The sequence below is a fragment of the Furipterus horrens genome, unplaced genomic scaffold, assembly GCF_987537825.1.
Source record: "Furipterus horrens unplaced genomic scaffold, mFurHor1.1.pri manual_scaffold_4, whole genome shotgun sequence".
NCBI lineage: Eukaryota > Metazoa > Chordata > Mammalia > Chiroptera > Furipteridae > Furipterus > Furipterus horrens.
In genome coordinates, this window is record NW_028327174.1 from 46,593,260 (window position 1) to 46,615,110 (window position 21,851).

The 21,851-nt window shown below is 35.5% G+C and overlaps 1 protein-coding gene across 2 annotated transcripts in view; it reads right to left on the reverse strand.

The window, feature by feature from the left end:
* NELL2 (neural EGFL like 2) overlaps nt 1-21,851 on the reverse strand; it is a 286,177-nt gene that overhangs the window by 199,781 nt on the left and 64,545 nt on the right. For both annotated transcript variants that reach the window (XM_090273037.1, XM_090273036.1), the window contains exons 7-10: nt 20,163-20,235; nt 19,888-19,970; nt 18,887-19,015; nt 17,289-17,391 (exon numbers count right to left, since the gene is read on the reverse strand). In XM_090273037.1, the coding sequence (XP_090129163.1) occupies nt 17,289-17,391; nt 18,887-19,015; nt 19,888-19,970; nt 20,163-20,235 (388 nt within the window). The remainder of the gene's footprint in view (nt 1-17,288; nt 17,392-18,886; nt 19,016-19,887; nt 19,971-20,162; nt 20,236-21,851) is intronic.

Sequence of the window (21,851 nt, forward strand, 5' to 3'; positions counted from 1 at the left end):
ACATATACATATCTCCCATTCATACCTAGTTCTTCTAAACTTTAAATTTTTACATCAAAATTAGTACTTCCTCTCAGATGTCCACGGGTGTCTCAAATTCAGTATGACCAAAACTGAACTCGTAATTTTCTCCTAAACCTGCTTGTACTCCAGTGCTCTGTACTCCAGCATAACCCTCCATCCTCTTGCACATCTGGAATTTGAAATTAATCCATAATACATCTCTCTCTCTCTCTCATTCTCTGAAATCCAGTCACATACTTCCTACAATTCAAATCCATTCACTTCTTTCCAATTCCACAGCCATTACCTTACCCCAGACTTCAACTTCTCCAAATTGGACTAGTGTTTATATTTCCTAATGTCCCACATCTCCTTCTGTTCCTTTTAATCCATACTGCTGCAGAATAATCTATCTGAAATGCAATACTTCTTCACATTTTACTGCTGTTTAAAATCCTTCAAATGCTTCCAAGAGCTTTGGAGATAAATATCAAGGTCTTTTAAATCACCTGAAAGGCCTTGTATTAAATGGTCATTCTTCTCTCCACCTTTATCCCAAAATACCATACTTACATTCTGACACTCATTCACTATGCTCATGTCACACTGGACAAGATACCATATACCATACATCCAATTTGAAAGTATTTTCTTTTTTAATGATAATATCTTGTGCTGGAATGGTATACAGAAAAAGGCGGTCTCAGATATTACTGAAGTGTAAATTGGTAAAATCTTTGAGAATAATTCAACAATATGTGTCAAGATTCTACAAATTTTGTGTAATGTTTGATCTAGAAGTTTCTGTTCTTTAGACTCAACTTCATATAATAATCATGGAGGTACTTTTATAATAGTGAAACCTGGAAACAAACATCATGCTTTGTTACCACAGAGAACATATTGTCTTTTTCATGTAGGGAAAAGGTTTTCTTTTGACCTAGATAGACAAGCACACACACACACACACACACACACACACACAGAAGAGAAAGAGTCCCACCATTAATACAGTGTATATAAAAACATTATCATTGTTTTTAGCACGCTCTAAAGAGGTGATCCCAGTAAAATGTTTTTAGTTTCCTGATATGTTATCTTTAATAACTGGATTACTTAGGAACATTTTTATCCTTAAACTACTTAAGATCAGGAAATGGTCTTAACATGCCTGGAGTGGAGTATGCAGCGTTCATGACAAAGTAAAGAATTTAGAAAAGACGGTTGTTTCTGTTCTTTTCAAGATGGATGCTTTTTCATTCATTAATGTTATCAGCTTTGGCAATTGCTGCCACAAATAACCCTTAGTTACCCTGTTTTATTAAATCTCCACTTCATAATTTAGAAAGAACAAACTTGATCCAGTGTAGAAAAGTACAATCAACTGGATTCTTTGCAGAAGATGCAGAGGTACAATAATCTAAATTACTGTTAATATGTACAGAAAAGATCAAGCACAACAAAAATTTAGGAAAGGTACCAAAATATGGAATGCTTTATTCAATAAATGATGCAACAAACATTTACTGAGCATTTACTGTGTATTAGACAGTGTGTCAAGTAATGGAGATACAGAGATAAATGACAAACAGACCCTGTCTTGTGTGAAATAGATTAACCCAATTCACTCTATATAAACATGAGTTGGCATTTCTTCAAAATCCTCACTGCTGACTTGCTACTCACCTAGGACCACTTCAATTTACAGCTTTAGATTGGAATCCTAGGAGTTAACCACTACTGATCCCTGCCTTCCTGGGCTAGTATTCTTTAAAGGCACCACACTACATTTCTACTCTGTACTATTTAGAACACTGTCCAAAAAGTAAAATTTCATGCCTCTAACATGCCATCTGTTACCTCATCCAGGGATGGCCACAGACACGGTGAGTGACCACAAGTTTCTCACCAAGCTCTTGATAGTACATGAGAACGCAGCTGCCCCAACACTGCAAGTTAGTGCCAGAGTAAGAGTCAGACCCATGGAGTCAGTGAAGCCTGCCACAACTCAGACCCTGCCATTCTTGACCACAACTCCCCAATGTGAAAGTAACAACCACACCCATCTCTCCTACTTTCATCCTCATACCTCTCTGGATGTTCTTCCCCCAAATCATGCCCCCACAGTGTTGAAGACTTTTTAAATGGCCACAAGTTTTCTGTTCCTTGTTACTATGCCCTTTCCAATGTGACTTCACAGGTCCTCCATCATCTGCACTGGCCTTGTGACTTGAGTTGGTCAAGAAAACATGGTAGAAGCAATAATGTCCAACTAAGTTCTTAAACTAGGTCCCAAGAGGCCTTGCAAGCTTGGACTTTCTTAGAAATCTGCAGCCATCACATGGAAAATATTGGGCTAGTCTGCTAGGTTGAAAGAAAACATGGAAAGAGATTCCAGTGATCTCAGCTACAAAAAGGGAAGCCACCATAAATCAACAGGCTGAGCTAACTCATTAGTTAACTATACATGCACAAGCAGGCCTAGCCAAAATTAGACTAACCAGACCAAGACTGAAAAGTAAAATTCTGAGATTCAAGATGATGGAAGAAATACAACAAGGATGCCAGCCTGTTAAATCAAGCATGCCATTGTCCAGGGACAGTCAACTGACCTGGAGTTGCACGATCCTTCCCCATGTGGGAAGGCCACCCTCCCCTCCACATCCCCACTCTTTTTTTTTTTTATAAGTATACTTTGATTATATTGTTACAATAGTTCCAATTTTTCCCCTTTGCTCCCCTCCGCCCAGCACCCCCCCCCAATAATCCCCCCTTCCCAAGTCCATGCCCATGGGTCGTACATACAAGCTCTCCTGCCTCACCCTTTCATATATTCTTCTTCTTCTTTTTAAATAAATAAATAGTTAATTAATTATTTTAACAATAAAAAAATAACAATCTCTCCCTCTCAGACTTAAGACCCTTTATAATCTTTTAAAGGACAATGGGCGAAGGTCTCGAGCTCCTCTAGCTGCTTCAAGCTGGACATGGTCGTCGTCCTACCTACCCTTGGGTCCTTTATAAGATTATAAAGGGTCTTAAGTCTGAGAGGGAGGGATTGTTATATTTTATTGTTAAATTAATTAATTAATTATTAAAAAAAGAAGAAGAAGAAGAATATATGAAAGGGTGAGGCAGGAGAGCTTGTATGTACGACCCATGGGCATGGACTTGGGCGGGGAGTATTGTTAGGGGAGCGGGGGTGCTGGGTGGAAGGGAGCAAAGGGGAAAAAATTAGAACTATTGTAACAATATAATCAATAAAATATACTTAAAAAAAAAAAGTAAGATTCCCAGGTGAACCTAGTCAAAATTTCCAACCTGCCAAATTATTGTTTTAGGCTACGTATTTTGGAGATGTTTTGCTACAAAGCAAAGCCAACTAATCCACAGAGCTTCCAGTCCTCCACCTCAACCACTATCCATATACATTCTCTATAAACTAATAGCTCACAAAATACATCCTCCACTTTCCTACTCTAGTTGAAACTAAGATTTTCAGTGAGGTTAATGTTTCTTTCTTGAAACTATCTCATTTAGGTTTTTTATTTTCCCACAACACATGTATGCTTGAGATTGGAAAGAGTCCCACTTTCAAAACACCGCTTTTTCATTCTCAAATAAGGATCCATTCTATGACATCTATCTCTCCCACCCACTACTAACTCTTCTCATGAATATCATCTCTCTGCAACAGAGTCCAGGGGACTTTGGAACCTGAAAAACAACTTTTTTCCTCCAACTTGTCTTGGGAAACTTTGACTGGCTTTTGGAAAATTTGCTCAACACCTGGAATTTTAATTTGCTTGTCTCCTCGTATACAATGAATTTCATTTCCTTGTCACTTAAGCTTTCCATTTCCATAGCCACACCCTTGAACTTGTCAACACTCAAAGCTACTCCACTTTGAAATACTTCAAAACTCAAACTATACAATTGTTTTCACTACATACAAAATGACAAACCAGAATAACCACAAATACTTCTTCTGTGATATTACTCAGAGAATTATCTCATAAAAGGGTACCAGACTCAGATGCACACATGACTCAGCTTTAAAAACCATTTAAGGACTGATAATTCTCATGATATGTAAGTCAGCTGAAAGCATAAATCAAGAAGCAAAAATACAAAGAATTTAATTTTAAAGTGGACAATATAAATGAAATATTAATTCAAAAAGTAAATGCAAATGGCCAACAAACATATGAAAGAATTCAGCAGTCCAGACTTTGACCTCTACTTCTGATCTTCGTCCCAGACTCCAGACTGTTACATGCAACTGCTTGCTCTACATTTCCATTCAAATGCCTAATATACCTCTTAAATAGAACAGATCTAAACTGAACTCTTGATCTTAGCCACACTCCCAAATCTGACTCAATTAGCAGCCTTCCCTATGTTAGTTAATAGGAACTCCATCCTTCGACTCCCTCAATCCAAAAACCTTGAAGTCATCTTGCTCTTCTTTTAACTCGTCACCATTTAAAGACATCAGAAAATCCTGTTGTCTCCACCTTCAAATGTATCCAGAATCTAACACCCCATCACTTTGTCTCAATGAAGACATCATGACTTCTCTGCGTAAGTGTAAAAACAGACCTGCTTTGGTTAAAATATGTAATCTGCATTCTGTCACCCTTAGGATGGAAATAAAACTCATTAATCTGGCCCCTTCTTACCTCTCCAAGTGCATTTCACATCATGCCCTTAACCCTGCACATCAGCCATGCCAGCCTCCCTCTACAACATTCTACTTCCCTATACAGAGCCTTTGCATGTTACATTTTCTTGGCCTGAACAATTTCTTCCTTCTCCTCTTCACTAGTGTAATGCTATTTGTTCATCAAAGCTCAACCCAAACACCATTTTCTGAAGGATGCCTTCCCTGATCTCCCATCGAGGTGAATTTCACGTATTATGGGAGTTTTATTAACATCTTACTGCTGCAACATTTCATTGCATACTTGATCATTAGATGATTAATGCCTGCCTCTCCAACTTGATTGTTAGGACTCGGAGGGCAGAGAGCAATCTTATTTTGTTCACTATTGTATCCCCAGTGTTTAGCAAAGACTAATTCATGGGTGTGCTTAATAACTTTTTTCAAAAGAATGAAAATTACAGAAAAGAGACTGAGAGGTAAGACATACAATTTCTCTGTGCATAGAACAACCAACCCCATACTACTATTTCTAGGATTATTCCAAGCTCTCCAACTACTAAATTCATTCCTGGGCATGTGGGAAACTCAGCCAGGACAGTTAATCCAATTCTTACATTTCACTTCACATTCTACTGACTGTCTGCTCCAGCTCTAAGTCCTTCGGCACTTAGGAATCATGGTCTGAAAGGATATTAACAAATGAAATGAATCAGTGAACAAGTACAATGTCCATCTTGTTCTATACTCACCCACCCCCTCCCTTCTTCCCAACCAACAAATGAAAGTGACCTTCCAAGGTTCGGGGCCTGAGAAATGCTGGAGGTAGAAGAGAGGCATAGACATCAATAGGAAATTCTTAATACCACTTGCTGAGAGATGACCTAATCTGTGATCAGAAAAGTTCAATTTTTTATTGGCTTAAAAAGATGATGCTGGCCCACAAAAATAGTTAGAAAAGAATGTATTACCTGCTGCATTTTTACCCTTCCTCCAAGCATGATAAAGAATTGGCTTCCCAATTCTAACAATAATGACTTGGGAAATAAAAGTTTACACTTGATTTCTTCTTAAAAATAAAATTACAATAAGCTATGAGAACCTGAAAGTGGTTAAAAAGGCTTGAATAGGTTGACTAAAACCTGGGAGACTACCAACGGCCATCTGCACACACTTGGTTTTAGCATCACGGGGTACATTTGTGTAGCCTTGCTCCTCCTGTATCACTATCATTCAAATAACCCTCAGGAATCAGGTGGCATGAAGCAGAAGTCTAAGAGCACAGATTAATGGTAGAATCTTTACAAAGGAAAGGAAATTTAAGCTTGTGGAAAATGCATTGTCCTAAAGTTTTCTAGTACTTGGTTGCTTTTATTAATTATCTTATTTTTACAAGACCTACAATAAAAAAAAAAAAAATGAGACTTCAGTGCATGTGGGACACAGATAGTTACAAGTTGGTTCAGAAAAGTTTCATTTAACACTAGGACAGCACAATTCCTCTTGGTAGAGCCACCTGGCATAACTAAAACTATGTCTCTTACAAATCTGTTGCAAGCTACTAAAGGCCTGGGAAATCAGACTGATGTGAATTATTCCACCAAGCATATTTAGAAATAGACTTCATCAAATGAAAATGCAAAGGAAACATATGCAAAACAATACAAAACAAACAAACAAACAAAAATGATTTGCACACCAAGGAGGAAGGATGCTCCAAGATCACTGACTTCCAAGAATTCCAGTTAATAATCCAGGCAAACCTAGACCTTTTCAGTAAATACTTTTAAGTTTTAATTCAATGTGCTTTCCCTGTTCTTTCTTTACCAAAATCAGATAACATCCAACCAGAAATCAACAGCTTTTAAACTTTCTTTTCAGGAACTATCAGAATCAAGTTTCTATTCCATTTATAAGGAATGCATCAAGTCATAGAAAGTTGTGCTTCATTTTAGTAATAAATACTGGAAAACTTACATTTGATTTTTCTCTCCTTTCCTTCTGCTTATAGAAATGAGTGCTATAAAATTGTATGTATATATCTTCTGAATAAATGATTATTGCTGCCTCTGGAACATCATACATTTTTTATTTCCTCGTTCAAACTGAATTTCTATTTCCACTAATGAAATATGGTGCAATCACATAAGGCATTATATGAGAAACATCGCATGTGTTCAAATTGTGGTACTGCCACTTAACTGGCTGGGTTATCCCAGGGAAGTGAGGTAACTGCCCTAAGCTTCCGTTTCCTCATCTGTAAGTTGGGAGCCATTATAATAAGCAAGAGAAATGATTCATGTTAAATTCTCATACTCTGAAAATACCTAGTAAATGTCAGCTTAAAACATAACTCTAAAACATGTATTCTGAGATCTTACTGCACACTTGAGATCCAAGAGAGAAAAATAAAGCTCTATTGGGAACCTGGGCAACCAGCAAAAGACACCCAGTAGCTAAATCTGCTGATTAAAATGTGTTCCCATACCAGCTGTTTTGGCATCGCCCAGGAGATGGTTAGAAATGCAAACTCTCAAGCCTCAACCCAGAACCACTGAATCATAATTTTCATTTTAACTTGATGCCCAGATGATTCATATTCCCATTAAAACTTGAGAATCAGTGAGCTAAGTGATGTGCTCCTGTTCGACAAAAGTTCAGGTTTCAGCAAAATTATCAAAATATGTGGCATGGATCGTTGGGGTCACTTGCCAACAGTTAAAATCATAAATAACATACCTATATATTATTACACACGTACATACAAAACAAGTGTTTGTGAGACATCTCTTTTATTAAGAGAGAGAGAGAGAGAGAGAGAGAGAGAGAGAGAGAGAATACTTATAAAATTTTATTTAAGTCAAACAGAGGATATGCCGGGAAGCAAGATCTCAACAGACTAAGAAAATGATTCTAAGAATGGCAGTCTACAGCTTCTTCTATGCATCTAGAATTAAGCAAGACGCGGATTGGATTACACAATAGTTAACAAGATTATGCTCTCTTGAGGATAGCTTATTTCAAAGGTGTGTTAACCTAGATGCACTAAAACAACGGGCAGGCCTTGCTTAAGTGAAAGATAAACCTTCTACTAAAGGTATTTTAGGCCTGGGGGATGACTACTCACCATGACCTGCCCAGTTAGGAATTTATGATCAGATCACCCTGTGAGGTTACTGTCAGAACATGGAGGCAGCTGGACTGCCCACCTGGACTTCTGAAATATGCAAATGAACCATATGCAAATCAATCTGGTCCTAGCCCCTCCCATAGGAAATAATAATGGACTCCGCTTGTTCCCAGAGGAACTGTTAAAGAACCTAGCCTGATATGTTGACTGTCCTGGTGGAAGAAACACGAGGAGATTTAAACGACCTGTTGGGTGTGTTGATGGGTGGATTCACCCTCACAGGAATGGGAATGAATATTTGGCAAAGCGTGGAGACGGCGCCTGCATAGGTTCAGGCCGGCAATTCCTACGGGCTTGTGTGAGTGACTGGGAGTCTCCACTCTCCCTTCCTTCTTCTTTCAGCTTTTCCTTTTCCCCTTCCCCCTTGCTCCTTGTTCCTACAGGCCCGCGATGTGGACCGGGAGTCACCTTTCCCCTGCTCCCCTTGCTCTGGCGGGCCCTCAAGTTGGTCTGGGAGTTTCCTCTCCCCTCCACCCCCTTTCCCCTCAATAAATCCATTGTCTAATCCTAGAGTGGTCTCTAGGTGATTTCTCAGAGCAAGGCTACCTGACAGTTACTTTCTGTAGAATCCCTTTTTCATCCATAGCATATAGGATGATGGTACCATAAGATTATAATGGAGCTGAAAAATGCCTATTTCCTGGTGATGCCATAGCAGTCATAATGAACATATCACACACTTACCATCATATTACAATTCCCTACCATATTCAGGATATTACAGTAACATGCTGTACAACTTAGTAGCCTAGGAACTGTAGGGAAATGGAATTTGTTGCCCCAAAATATGAGTGAGACATCTCTTTACAAATTTAAAGTTCCTAAGTTGGATGGAGCTCCATTCTTACCACCACCAACTTCAGGAACAATTTTTAAAAGCAATTCAAGTGACTTTGTATGTAATTTTTATAGTTAAATACACCATTTCTCAGTTTGGGGCCCACTGTTGCATAAAAAGAAATGTGCCTGAATTGTACTCTTCTACAACCATCTCTAAACTGAAAAGAGAATTCCTTTCCGATCCTTCTTCATACTGAACTCCTATAACATTGTATTTTCTTCATTTGATTTTCAACCTATGCTAATTTTATGCAATCTGTAAATATATACCAGAGAACACAGGGCACATACAATATTCAAGGCACCTAGTGAGGAATCCAGTGCAACCGAGTTGCTGTTTTGTACTTTTTGTTGGGGATGGTAGAGGTTATGGCTTCGTTCGCTCTCAAATGGTCACTATGGTGTCCATTTACCTTTATTATGCAGTTGGTCTTCCTGAGTTTCTCCTTTCCCATAATTGCCAAAATCAACTTGTAAAATGCTTTAAATTACATGTATCTTATATTTTCCCTATTCTGATTTCAAATGCAATTTTGTATGATATCTATTGAGAAGAAAATAAGCTCATTTTTAAAACATAACCTAACATTGCAGCTAAGAAATTGCATTTACTGCCTAAGATGCATCTTTTTCATCTCTCTTAAACTGAGTCTCATATGAATGATATCTAGATTATCACTCTTTTGCTTTGGTATAAATCTAAAATTCTCTCACTTGTTTCAAAGCCTTACACTGCTAAGGAGGACTAGGCTTCTGATTACCTAAAAATGCCCATTTTTAGTCTCCTAGAACAATGCTAGGCAGTTTGATTTAATTATTATTACAAACAGATTTGCATAAAGCTTTCTTCTGAAAAGTCTTAGGCCACTTAAGCAAAGTCACTTAATAGGCAGAGAAATTCTTTTGAGAAATGTAATGGGGCATGAAAAATAATAAAACCCACAAAATACATTAATTCAATGATCTTTCTTAATAATAAAGAAAAACTACAACTCAGAGTGAAGAACTAGAAGCTGAACATTATTTTAAAATAAAGCATGATTAAACAGGCCCAGTCTATTTGATGCCACAGAATCAGAGGGCAGTACTTCATGTTATGTCTTCCAGAAAACCTTGTTCATTTCAGGAAAACATAAATTCAGTATATCCTTATGCCATCTATGGAATTTACTGAAAATGAGGAACAGCAGTTAATTGCAACAATAACTTTTTATGCCCTCACAAGACAACACTGTACTAGAACAAGGAAGCTCAGGCTTCCACAGATGAACTCATATTAGGGGGTCTCCCATGAATTGATATTACTATGCCCTTTTTAAGAGTCTATGCTCTTTTTAAAGACATAGTGAATGAAGACAGAAGCGGTGTTTTCAATTTTTCCTCAACACTGCTCTCTATTGGGAAATAATGCCCAGGACCAGCTTTTTGTAGAGTAATTAGGGAAACGCTGACTCCATAGTTACACTATTAGCAATTTACTCATAGATAAAGCCATATAAAGGTGCTTCAAGATTATGTATTAATGACATCCTGAAATAATATTATTGTTCATAAGAAAAATAAAAACAAGTTGTAAACAACCAGAATGCCCTTGGAGAGGAAAGAAATAGCATTACAATAAACTATACATCAGAATAATATGAAGAAATTTTTAACTGTTACTTGATTTGGAAATATCTCCAAGATAAAAGTTCAGGAAAATGTATGATACCACACACATATTAAAAGTCTATATAAAAAGTCTATACATGCATGTCTGAGCAGATGTATTAAAAATCTGGAGTGGAAGGAATAGAATTTTGGGAGAGAGATAAAAAGAGAGCTTTTTATATTTTCTTTTATGTCTTTTTGGGTAGCTTGAATATTTACTGTATGCATGCATTATGTTTACTTAAAGAGTTAAAAATGTTGTGTGAGGATTAGAAAGAAAATGACAGCATCAAGCCACTTACACTACTCAGAACTGTGTAGCTAAATCATTGTGACATTGTCATCATTTTGTGATTCTGCCCCGACTTTTCCTGGCATCCCAGCTCTGCTACTAGCTGATGAATCAACGGATTTATATTTTTTGAAAGATCATTAAAATGTATCACATGGTATTTCATATAGTCATTAATCTGGAGGCTATGTTATTAATTATTCTTGCTTATTTACATATTGCCCATTCAATATTGTTTTTCATCCGTTGAGTATTTTTCCACTGATTTAGCATTTATTAGTTTTTATAGTGTGTAAAAGATAGCAGTATACCAAATGCTTTTTTGAAGCATCTATAAAATAAATCAGCACAAAATTAATGACAGTGTTTAGGAAGCCTACAGGATTATCCTGATGAAATCTTTAATAAAACTAAGCTATTTGTCTTTATTGAAAATATGCCCTATCATAAGCTCAATTATCTTAACTATATAATGCACAAGGAGACTATTTGCTTGCCCACTTTTTCACACAGACTTACAGAAATAAAAAAGGTATCCTAGTTCTCTTATTTACCCAATGTTGTTTTAAATGCTAAATTGGGATTATTCAAAGGAGAAAAGACTGAATTTCGACCAAGACTGTACACATGATTTACAGCAACACTACTAGCTCTCAGGCTATTCAATTGTCTGCTATGACATAACATATTTTTTTAAACCACAGACTTTCAGGAAACTTTCTAAAAATATTGGCTCTGATATGTAAAACAACATACCTTCTTTTTGATTGCTATTTCTACCTTTTTCATTATTGCATAGATCCCCTCAGTCTGTATGGGCATTCTGGTCATGTAGCCAGCCCACTGAGTCTCTACAGTCCCAACTAATCTATAATTGTGTTCATGCATGAGAACCTCGAGTATGTGACGTATACTTTTCATGCTTCCAGCATCAGTATAGAGACAGCTAAGTTTATTGGTTATGTTGCTCCAAAATTATTTTCTTTTGAAATGTAGCCTATATAAATTATAGAAGTTGTTTTTTCTTATTTTAAGAACATAGAATTCTTGGTGAATTATATCCCACTGATTTTGGTTTCTCATCCCTGTACTCACATGCTCAAAAGTCTCTGTATCAGTTTAATTACGTTGTCATACTTTTTTAAAAAAATTCCCAAATTACTTGAATGGCAGTCATTTAATCCCTGTCTCTACTGTGCTTGCACGTTAAGTGACAGAGCTAGAACCATCCACATTATTTTCATAAGTCTGAAAATAAAAGAGATATAAATAAAATATTTACACTTTACATTTTCTAGAGCTATCTTCAATTTGTGGTTTTTGGAAAAGTGTAAATGTAAAAAAACTACTCATTTTTCTATTAGTTAAAATTAGTGAAAGTGACCCATAATATATGAAAAAGTGCCCATTTTCACTATTCATCAAAGAAATGCAAATTTAAACTAGAACATAATAACATGTAAAAATATCATTTATCATATGCCAAAAAATAAAAAAGACCAAAAATGCTAAGAGTGGGTGAGGGTGTGGAGCAACTGGAATGTTTATACATTGTTGGTGGATGGGTAAACTGGTATAATCACTCTAGAAAACTGTAGAGAAAAACTGTTTTGCCAATGGAAAAACATATTTGACATAGAATAAAACAGTTTTACCCTATGACCAAGTAGTTTTAAGGCATGCAGAAGAAGAAAACATGTAAAGAATATTCACAGAATTATTTATATAGCCAAAAACTGGAAAGCACCAAACTGCCCCTCAACAATAGATCAGCTTATGGTACATTAACACAAACAGAATATGCATAACAATAAGCATGAATGAGCAACATCAACATGCAATGATGAATTTCACAGACATGATTTTGAATTAAAGAAGCCAGACACAAAAGAATAGATAATGCATGATAAATTGATTCCTAGTGTCAGCCTTGGCCATGACCTATCCAAAATGTTGAGAAAGAAAATGGCGTCGAGGAGAGCATAAATCAGAACACAATTTGGGGAGAAAAACTACCTTGCATTACATAACAATTCTTTGATCTTAGAAAAGTCATTTAACCTCGTTGGCCACATTTATTCTCTGTAATGGGGATAATGAAACCTTCCTCCCCAAAAGCAAATGGCTATTCTCAAAATCTCTGAGGTCCTATGTAGCTTTAAGATCTATGACACAATGAGATAACTTCACTATTTTGTATTTTCATCAATAAAAATATGAATGGTCCTTTTAATAAAAACAGTAACAGGTAACATTGTTCTAAGCACTTTACAGGTATCGCCCATTCAGTACTCACACCAATCCCATAAAATAGATATAACTGCTCTCTCCATTGTACACATGAGGAAACTGAGGCTCTGAGAGCTTAAGTGACTTGACCAGAGTTACACAGCTAATAAGTAATAGAATTCAACCCAAGAAAAATATAACTTTAAACCCACATACTTAATTCCTCAATATACAAATATATTATAGTAACTCCAATTTATCTAAGCTGATAGAGCTTTTAAAAATAAAATTAATACAAAGCCTTGGCCTTGTAGCTCAGTTGGTTAGAGCATCATCCCAATTCACATTGCAGGTTTGATCCTTAGTCAGGGCACATACAAGATGCAACCAATGATGCATAAATAAGTGGGACAACAAATTGATGTTTCTCTCTCTCTCTCTCCATAATCAATCAATAAAAATAAATAAATTTAATACAATCTAATGTCTAACCAGAACATGGAATATTAAAATGTGATCTATATTATGTCTTAAAACTCATATTTTGTTAGATCAAAGAATGATGCTTTTAATTTATTCATATAAATCTGGCCTCTGAGAAAATAACAATTAAATAACTATTGCTACTATGCAAGCACCAGCCAATTTGGATAGTCACCTTCAACATTCCCTGCATTTGAGGTCTGTCTAGAAATAGAGGTGAAATTTGCCTTCCTTGTTGTTTTGTTAAACATAGCCTCTTCGGTGAAAGACATTATAGCATTAGTTCAGATCTATTTCAGATTCTCTATTTTCATAAATCACTTTGTCTATAAAACAGAACTCTGTGTTCAGACTTGAATATACAATCCACTGAAATAAAAATAAATGAATGTACTGAATACCTTTTTCCTAATTTCAGTGACTTTCCATAACTTTCTGTTTCCTAGAACTTTAGTCAATTTTTTGTTAATTCTTTGGGTTTTTTTTTTATAACCTGGGCTGAGATTTTATGTACTTTAACTAGTTTGACTTCATCCTATTGCAGTTACACTCAGCCAAAATATTTACACTTTACATTTCCTAGAGCTATCTTGTGTCAGTCAGTCTTGCTGTTGGTTAGTTGAGAGTCTATGACTGGGATAAAGGAGGTAATGATGTTGGCTGAAAGAGGAGAAGATTGAGAGACAAAGGCAAACTGCTTACTTTGCAATTCAACCTAGACTTAGCCAGGACTCCAAAGAGCTTTGTATGGCATACTTACTTACCAGTCAATAATTGTGCATCACGTAAATTAATTGTTGCAGATAGTTTTAAAGAAGGAAGTAGGCTCTCAAAGCAAAACACATTCAAATAGAATTTCTCTGGTACTTTTAACTAATTGTGCATTCTTGGACAAGTCACATAATGCTTATTATTAGGAAGATGGAGACAATGCCTACCATACAAAGTTGTTGTAACGATCACATGAGGAACAAAGTATGTGCTTTATAACCTATGGAAGTGATATGACTTCATTATAGTTGTGATTATTTTTACTTTAATGATTTGGCATTGGTATTTCTGTTTTTGGATTTTATCCTCAGCTTAACGGTACCATAGTAGCTCAATGGTAGGGGCAGGGAAGGTTAAGCCCCTCCTCCCAACACTTTGTTTATGTAGATTCAACTGAAGAAAAGTGACAGGCTTGGTTCTCTCTCAGTTCTTTCCCAGAAGAACAACCATCTTACTATTCATCAGTATTTATATTTAGATAAAGAGCTGAAGCTGAAGCTACAGAGGGGAAATACAAAGCAGACAGCAAAATAGGGCTGCTCAGAGTTGCACAAACAACCTTGAAGAAGCAAGCCTGAAAGCATTAAATAAAGAACATCAAAAATTGATTGGCACATGCACTTGCTTTGTTCATTTCAGTCTGGACAGAGTAATGTTCAGCAGCTATGTTATGTGTTTTACCTTCCAGGGGTTTAGAAACAGTAAGTGATTAATCTTTTTAAACAGTTCTCACTAAAGAATATATTTTGTTAATTTTATGTCACTAAAAGGCTTTGAGCAAAGAAGTTTCAATGATAGAATGAGTGCAGTGTATAAAAGGAAGGCTTATGCTTTTACTTTAAGAAGTAAAAATTATAAAACTTATATTGAATTGAAATTAAGTTCTCATAAATCACAACAATGATAATCCTGGAAAAATTAACATAGAAAAATGAATTGTTTCCTTATATGTAACAATGAAATATATATATACATATATATGTGTATATATATATATACACATATATATGTGTGTGTGTGTGTGTATATATATATATATATATATAACTATTGGCTTCCTTCACTTCTGGACTATGTAAAAATCTGAACAATAAAACAAATCGGTTAATGATTACTAAATTTATTTTAAATGTTATTTATACTTTATAAAGTAAGTCTTTGCAAAACTTTAAAGAAGCACATTTTTTGAAGTATTTTTAGTGACTGATTTAAAACTGTGCAAGTGGAGAAACAGTCTCAAAACATCTCTAAGAATATTTAACATATAAACTAAATACTTCTTCCCTTTAGGAAAAACTCTGTATGAAAATATCTTGCTAGCTCTTGCAAAATTGCAAATTCATCAGAACTGGAGGTTCAAATACTTGAAATACAATCAAACACAGGCACAAATCCTCTACATTCCATGGCACTAATGTCACTGAATACAACCAGAAAGACAAAGTTACATTGTCCTTACTATTTTTAACCATATAAAATGAAAGGCTCAGATGAATTACTTTGGCATTTCTTCACTGATATGGTCTCCTTACTATTACTTATGTGCAGTTTACACTATTTTATACACGAGGCAAACAGTTGATTTTCAATCATTAACACCAAAGTCTGCTAAAAGCACTTTGCATTAATGAATCTCAAAATATTTTACCATTTCATTGAGTCTAGTAACTGCATATTCTTGGGAATATTTCAATTATTGACTGATTTAATGAGTAGCTTACTGTTGGTAACAGAGACAAATGGTAAAATCAGAATTTCAATTCAATACTTCTGACTAATGCATCTATCACAACGATCCATTATTTCAATCAGCATGCGCTAATAAAATTGACATCACTTAATGCATACCTATCTTATTCACAGATAACAATATAGAAGTATTGGTGGAAAAAAATATAAAAGTAAAGCAAAAAGTATGACTCCTGCTATTGTTATGTTATGGATATAAAGCCTTATAGAGGGCCCTTCTTCCTCCTTCCTCCAACTCTCTACAAAGAGAACTACAGAACATCACCATAAGCTTTTAGTTATTAAAACAAGTTTAAGGAAAAATTCAGATTACTCCTTACCAAGGAAATTAACTAGTGACATGTAAGAACAATTACACTGAATCTTTCCTGACTCAGATGAATTTACTTGACTAGGCTAATATATTTCAATGAAATGAATTGGCTTCAATGTAAAGTCTAATAAAATTAAATATAAATGAGCTCCTGAGAAAATTAAATCAATGAACTACAAAACAATTTCTTGAAATTTTTCTGATAGTTGTCCCTCTCACTAGCAGTAGCACATTACACACTGCGTAGGCAAGAGTAATGTACCGCAATGGCAATGGTAGTGGAGCATACACCTAATAACCTTAGCAAAAGCAGTCATTCATTCTCTCTCCCTCTTCTTCCCTCTTCCTTTCCCTTCCCTATATGTTCTACAAGCACACTATAACAACTTATTCTTCATATAGATTATTATTTCTTTGAACAATAATTGCTAAATTTTAAATGTTCCTTTAAACAAAATCTAAGGGCAGTTTTTTAAATATAAGTAGTGCAGATGCAATGTGTTCTGTTACTAAATGAATGACATAGAACCTACTTGAGGATAGCTATGAATTCAAAGAGCATTTCCTGACATCACAAGGAAACGCATGGTTGCTGAACAGGACAGCTTCCTTATTCAGTGGTGTGAGCCTTTTATGAATAATAGGCCATGGCCTTGTCCATGCTGGATGACCCTGTGATAATGTGGACTTTTGTGGTTTGGGCTAATGAAGCTGGCATATCATCTGTTGTTGAATGTCACTTGTATCATGGATTTTCTTGGTTATCATGGCTGAAAGTAGACCATTCTTGACCTATTTGGAAGGTATTTATATCAAGTAGGGTAATGAAAGAACTACCTTGCACTAAATTTCTTACACAACTTTCTATTATTATTGCTATTCAGAGTAGAGTCCTCCAAGAAAACATTTTTATGCTAAAATAAAGTAGAGCATTTTTAAATGAAAAGGAACTGATCAACCAAAACAGAGAAGGTATTCGTCCTATTTTCCATCATTTCTGGAAGTTATTTTGCTTGCCCCAATTAAACCAATGATGAGTGAATATTTATTAATGCAAAGCTTTATTTTTGACAAAGAAAGTATTCGTCATAAAAGTTATGCTCACGTTTGCATTCTTTACAGCACTTGCCATCCACATACGCAAGAGCCGACTTAAGTGGGCAGTCCGGGTTTGGGCAGATCAGAGTTTCACACTGGATGGTTCCATTCTGAGAAGAAAACAGTATTTAGGGAATTTACAAGTTGCAATTTGATAGTCTTCAAATAATTTTAAATCTGTTTCTTATATTTCAAACTCTTTCCATACAATTTTATAAATACCACTATTCTCTTTGGTTGTTATACAGTAAAATCCAAAACACGGATCCACAGTAATACAAACTGGGTTATAACATAGTTGGTTACTGGCTCCCATCTTCTGTCCAGCAACTGGTCATAACTGAGCCTGAGTTCTCACCTTGTGCAATGAGGTGGATGAGGACATGGGTAGAGGTAAAGGCACACACTGACCGGGAAATAACAGGTTCATGGTAAGCTTGGGACACTCATGTCTCGCCAGATTACTCACAAAATGAGCATCAATGACCCCGGAGAATAACTGCTGTCATCTCACAGATCCCAGACTCAGGATTCAGAACCTTCCCATGGGTATTTAATATGGGACAGACCATACCACCATGAGGTGGTGCTGACAATCACCACACAGGCTCCAAAGTGCAGACAGAATGGCAGGGAATTTGATTCCTGGAGGTCATTCAGAGCTCCCAGGTTGCTAGCTGCTTTTCTAGTCATTTTAGTGACCTCACTATACCACAGCTCATATTTTACTCAGTTTGATTTTTCACCTCCAATTAACAATTTGAGAAGCCTTTAATGTATTTGTAAAGTGCTATAACTTGTATGACCCTGAATAAAAATCACATAACACATACTTGCATGTGTGAACCCATATGATTATTTCAGAGCTACCTTTGACTTTTTTTACATGTATGATATTCTGCTTTGGAATAAACTTGATGAACTTGAGGACTTATTTTTTTTAACGACTAATTCACATAGACCTCTGATTTCTTTCCAGTTAATCAGTTTCAACAGATAAATTTGTGTGGAATTAAAAAATTCACAAACACACTGGTTATGAACTTATCTTTGAAACTGAGCATATATTTTTGGGAAAATAATGCACTAAATACTTTATTAGTGAGCAATTAGATAAATCATATTTATTTAAATTTTCTAGTTTATATTATGCTATATTAGAAAACTCTTAAAGATTATCTTATTTAAAGGTCATTATTTGTTTATATGGACCATGTGGCCACAATATTTCATGCTGCCTTTAATTTAGTTTTATTAAAATACATTAATAAACACATGATGGGAAAATTCCTGGAAATGTTAAGGATAACAGGGTAGAATCCTTTGAGAATCACCTTACTAAACCAGTTTAAACTGCTAACTTCATGTGTGTACCAATAAATTTAAATTTTATAGCATTCCTAAACCATAATAATCTTTATAGGCTAGAAAGTGTCTTTAATAATGTAACTCACAGTTCTTAGACTTGACTGGGTTTGTTGGCACTTTGGTGTTGTGTCTTGAGGAAATGGGTGTTGAAATTTTCATGATTACATTATTTTAATAAATTTTTAAAGAGTTGGGGCAGCTGAGTTCCCTTAGTCTGAAATCCAGTGAAAGCCATACCAAGCATGTGCAGTTCTTACAGCCATCTGTCCAGGACTCAAATTCTCGGTAGGTGGTTCCCTTCATGGTGCAAGTCCTTTCACAATAGCACTGATCCAATCTATTCATTCGCTGTTCAGCTCGAGACAGCTGTGGCACAAAGGAAGGGGTTCATATTGCTCACCATTCCAGCAACGCATAAATGCAAAATGCTTTAGTAGGCATCTGGATGTTTTTAGTGCATAGCAGTAATGATGGCTGTGCCTGTCAGCTATCTGTTGTAAATATATTTAAGCCTTTAATTTTAAAGAAAGGATTCCCCCTCTTATTTTTGTAAATTTGTTCCTGCCTTTGAAAAAGAAGCATAATTTATAACACATAACTGAAGGCTGTCAAAATGGTATCATCCACAATACAGAGAGGCACTTAACATTTTTTAAAATGTTTAATTTCATGAATATGTCTAATCAAGTGAAATCATAAACTTTAAAACTTATATTGTGTCAGGAACCATCTATATACAACACTACTTTCAAGTTATTTTTAAGTACTATGCAAAATGACAACAGTCTAATGAAATTGTAGGTAAACTTTAGACATGCTTAAGACAGTAAGTTATCCTACAACTGCAACATAGTGGTAGAAAGTATTTTTGGGACCATTTCCTTGACATAATAGTAGTGTCCACATTTTTACAATATCCCCTCCTCTCCTTCCTCATAAAGAAAAACTCAGTAAAATAAATACTAAATTAAACCATAAATCCCATTGTAATAAGCAGTGTATAAAACAGGTAATCTGCCTCATTCTTGATTTACTGCATCATTTGTTATACAGATGGCCAAGGTTCGAATATTTATAAGCCTTTTCCTTAAACAGGAATTTAGATTTAGACTTAGCACTAGCAAAGAGTATAGTATAAGAAAAGTCTCAAAGGTAAACATCTGTGGTTACAAAAAGAACTGTAATGAATCTCAAGGATTTTTGAGCTCCCCCACACTATATTTCTAAGTAGCTTTTACCTTGGCTGATGTTTTGGCTAAAATATCCTGCAGCTCCATGATTTTCTGCACAAGTCCATGGAAATCATTGCAAGTTGGACAGGCTGAAATTGCAAACACTGCATTGGTCAAGTTGTATTTGTAAAGGGTTCAATTTGTATTCATAAGGGGTTCAATCTGGTTAAGTCTATGCTGACAACTCATGTATGGGAACTCCAATTTCAAACTAACATCCTGGACAAATTAAGCAAGAAGCACACTTTTCCTCACACAGTACAAAATCTAATGGAACTTACTGCGATTAAGATCTGGGCACTGAGCAATAAATCCTTGGGGCATGACAAGTAATTGCACATCTTGCATTATACCCTGCATGTGAAAAATTAAATAAAAAACATATTACTTGAATCTACCCAAATGATGTTCAACAATCAAGTTCACAAAAGAAAACATTACAGAATTGAATCCCCAAAACCCCTGAGTAAAATCTCTTTTAATCCATTGCTTTGACTTTAAACCAAAGGGAAAGAAATATGGAAGGAAAAAAAGATGATAATATCTTTAAAGCCTTAAGATCAAATGTCAAGATAGAATTAAGAGGCAATAGTCATATTGTTCTGAGAAGTTATTTTTAGTTAGCCACTGAAGTAAGGCTTGGAAATAACCTTTAAAAATCAACCTGAATTCACTTCTGGTTTCAGCAACAGTGAAATTGATACCAATTTTAAATTAACTGCAATCATCAATAGAAAAAAGTAAAAAAAAAAAAAAAACACTGACTTATAAATGCAACGCTCACTTGAGTATTTCTCTTTTTTCAGTTGAATCTTTTCAAACTAATTTCTCAACTCAAAAAGGACAGTAGATGTATTAAACAGCTGTGCAAGACTCAGGGACAAGACCATAAGAGTACAGAGAGTTTAGCGTGAAAATTTTTTAAATGCTAGCTGGAAATAACCCATTTTACGAAAAAAAAAAAAAAAAGAAAAGGCTGCATTACATGTTTATGAAATTTACATGCATCCTTGGTCATTAAGGAATAATTAGCTTACTGCTTTCGGGACTCTTTAAGCAAAGGCCAAAAGGTGGCTAAGAAATGACCTCATCAGACACACTCCAGCTGGCCCTTTCCTCCACCACCACCCTTCTCTCTTCCTTCATCAACTTTATATGTTTTCTTTAATATTTCATTTAATCTCTTTGAAAAATGCAAACAGAATGTCTAATGGCAGGGCTGACAGCACCAACATATTATCAAGACAATTTTGAACAAAGATTTACCAAATACTGACCTATATATCGTCTACATATTTAATCTGATTAATAGTGTGGTGCCAAAAGAACGTCAGTGTGAATGATGAATACTTTAGTGCACTGTAGCAGTTGCTGGATCTGTTACTTGTTTGGGTTTAGATTAAGGAGGCAATTTGTATACAAACTTCTATACCTGGAAGCAGCAACCTAAAAACGAGGTTACCATGTACATGCAAACACCCTGCTCAAATCTAGTAGGTACCATCCACAGTCAACAATAAAAAGTATGATCCCTAGAGTCATACACATAACAGATGTGTGAGAAGGATTCTGAGGCCACATCTGGGCTCCACGGGAAACACTGTTATGATTAGAGAAGAGACTTGGCACTCACAGCATAAATTTGCCATCCCTTACATGAGAAAAGAGCATTGAATTTTCTGGATTTGAAAAAAATGGGATCAATTCCCCATGACTAGCTTTGGAGTAGCTACTTAACCTCTATGAGCAGGTTTATGCATATGTAAAAGTAAGAAAAGACCAAGCATCAAAGCCAGCCAGACTAGGATTAGATGAAATACATATTCAAAGCACCTGGTTTCCAGGTAACAGACAATGTTTAATTTTTTAAAAACACCTTCTTAGGATTATAAACCTTGCTTAGAATAGAATTTTAAAGTTACTGGCACCTACTCTACCTAAAATCCATGGGCTAGACACATCACCTATCA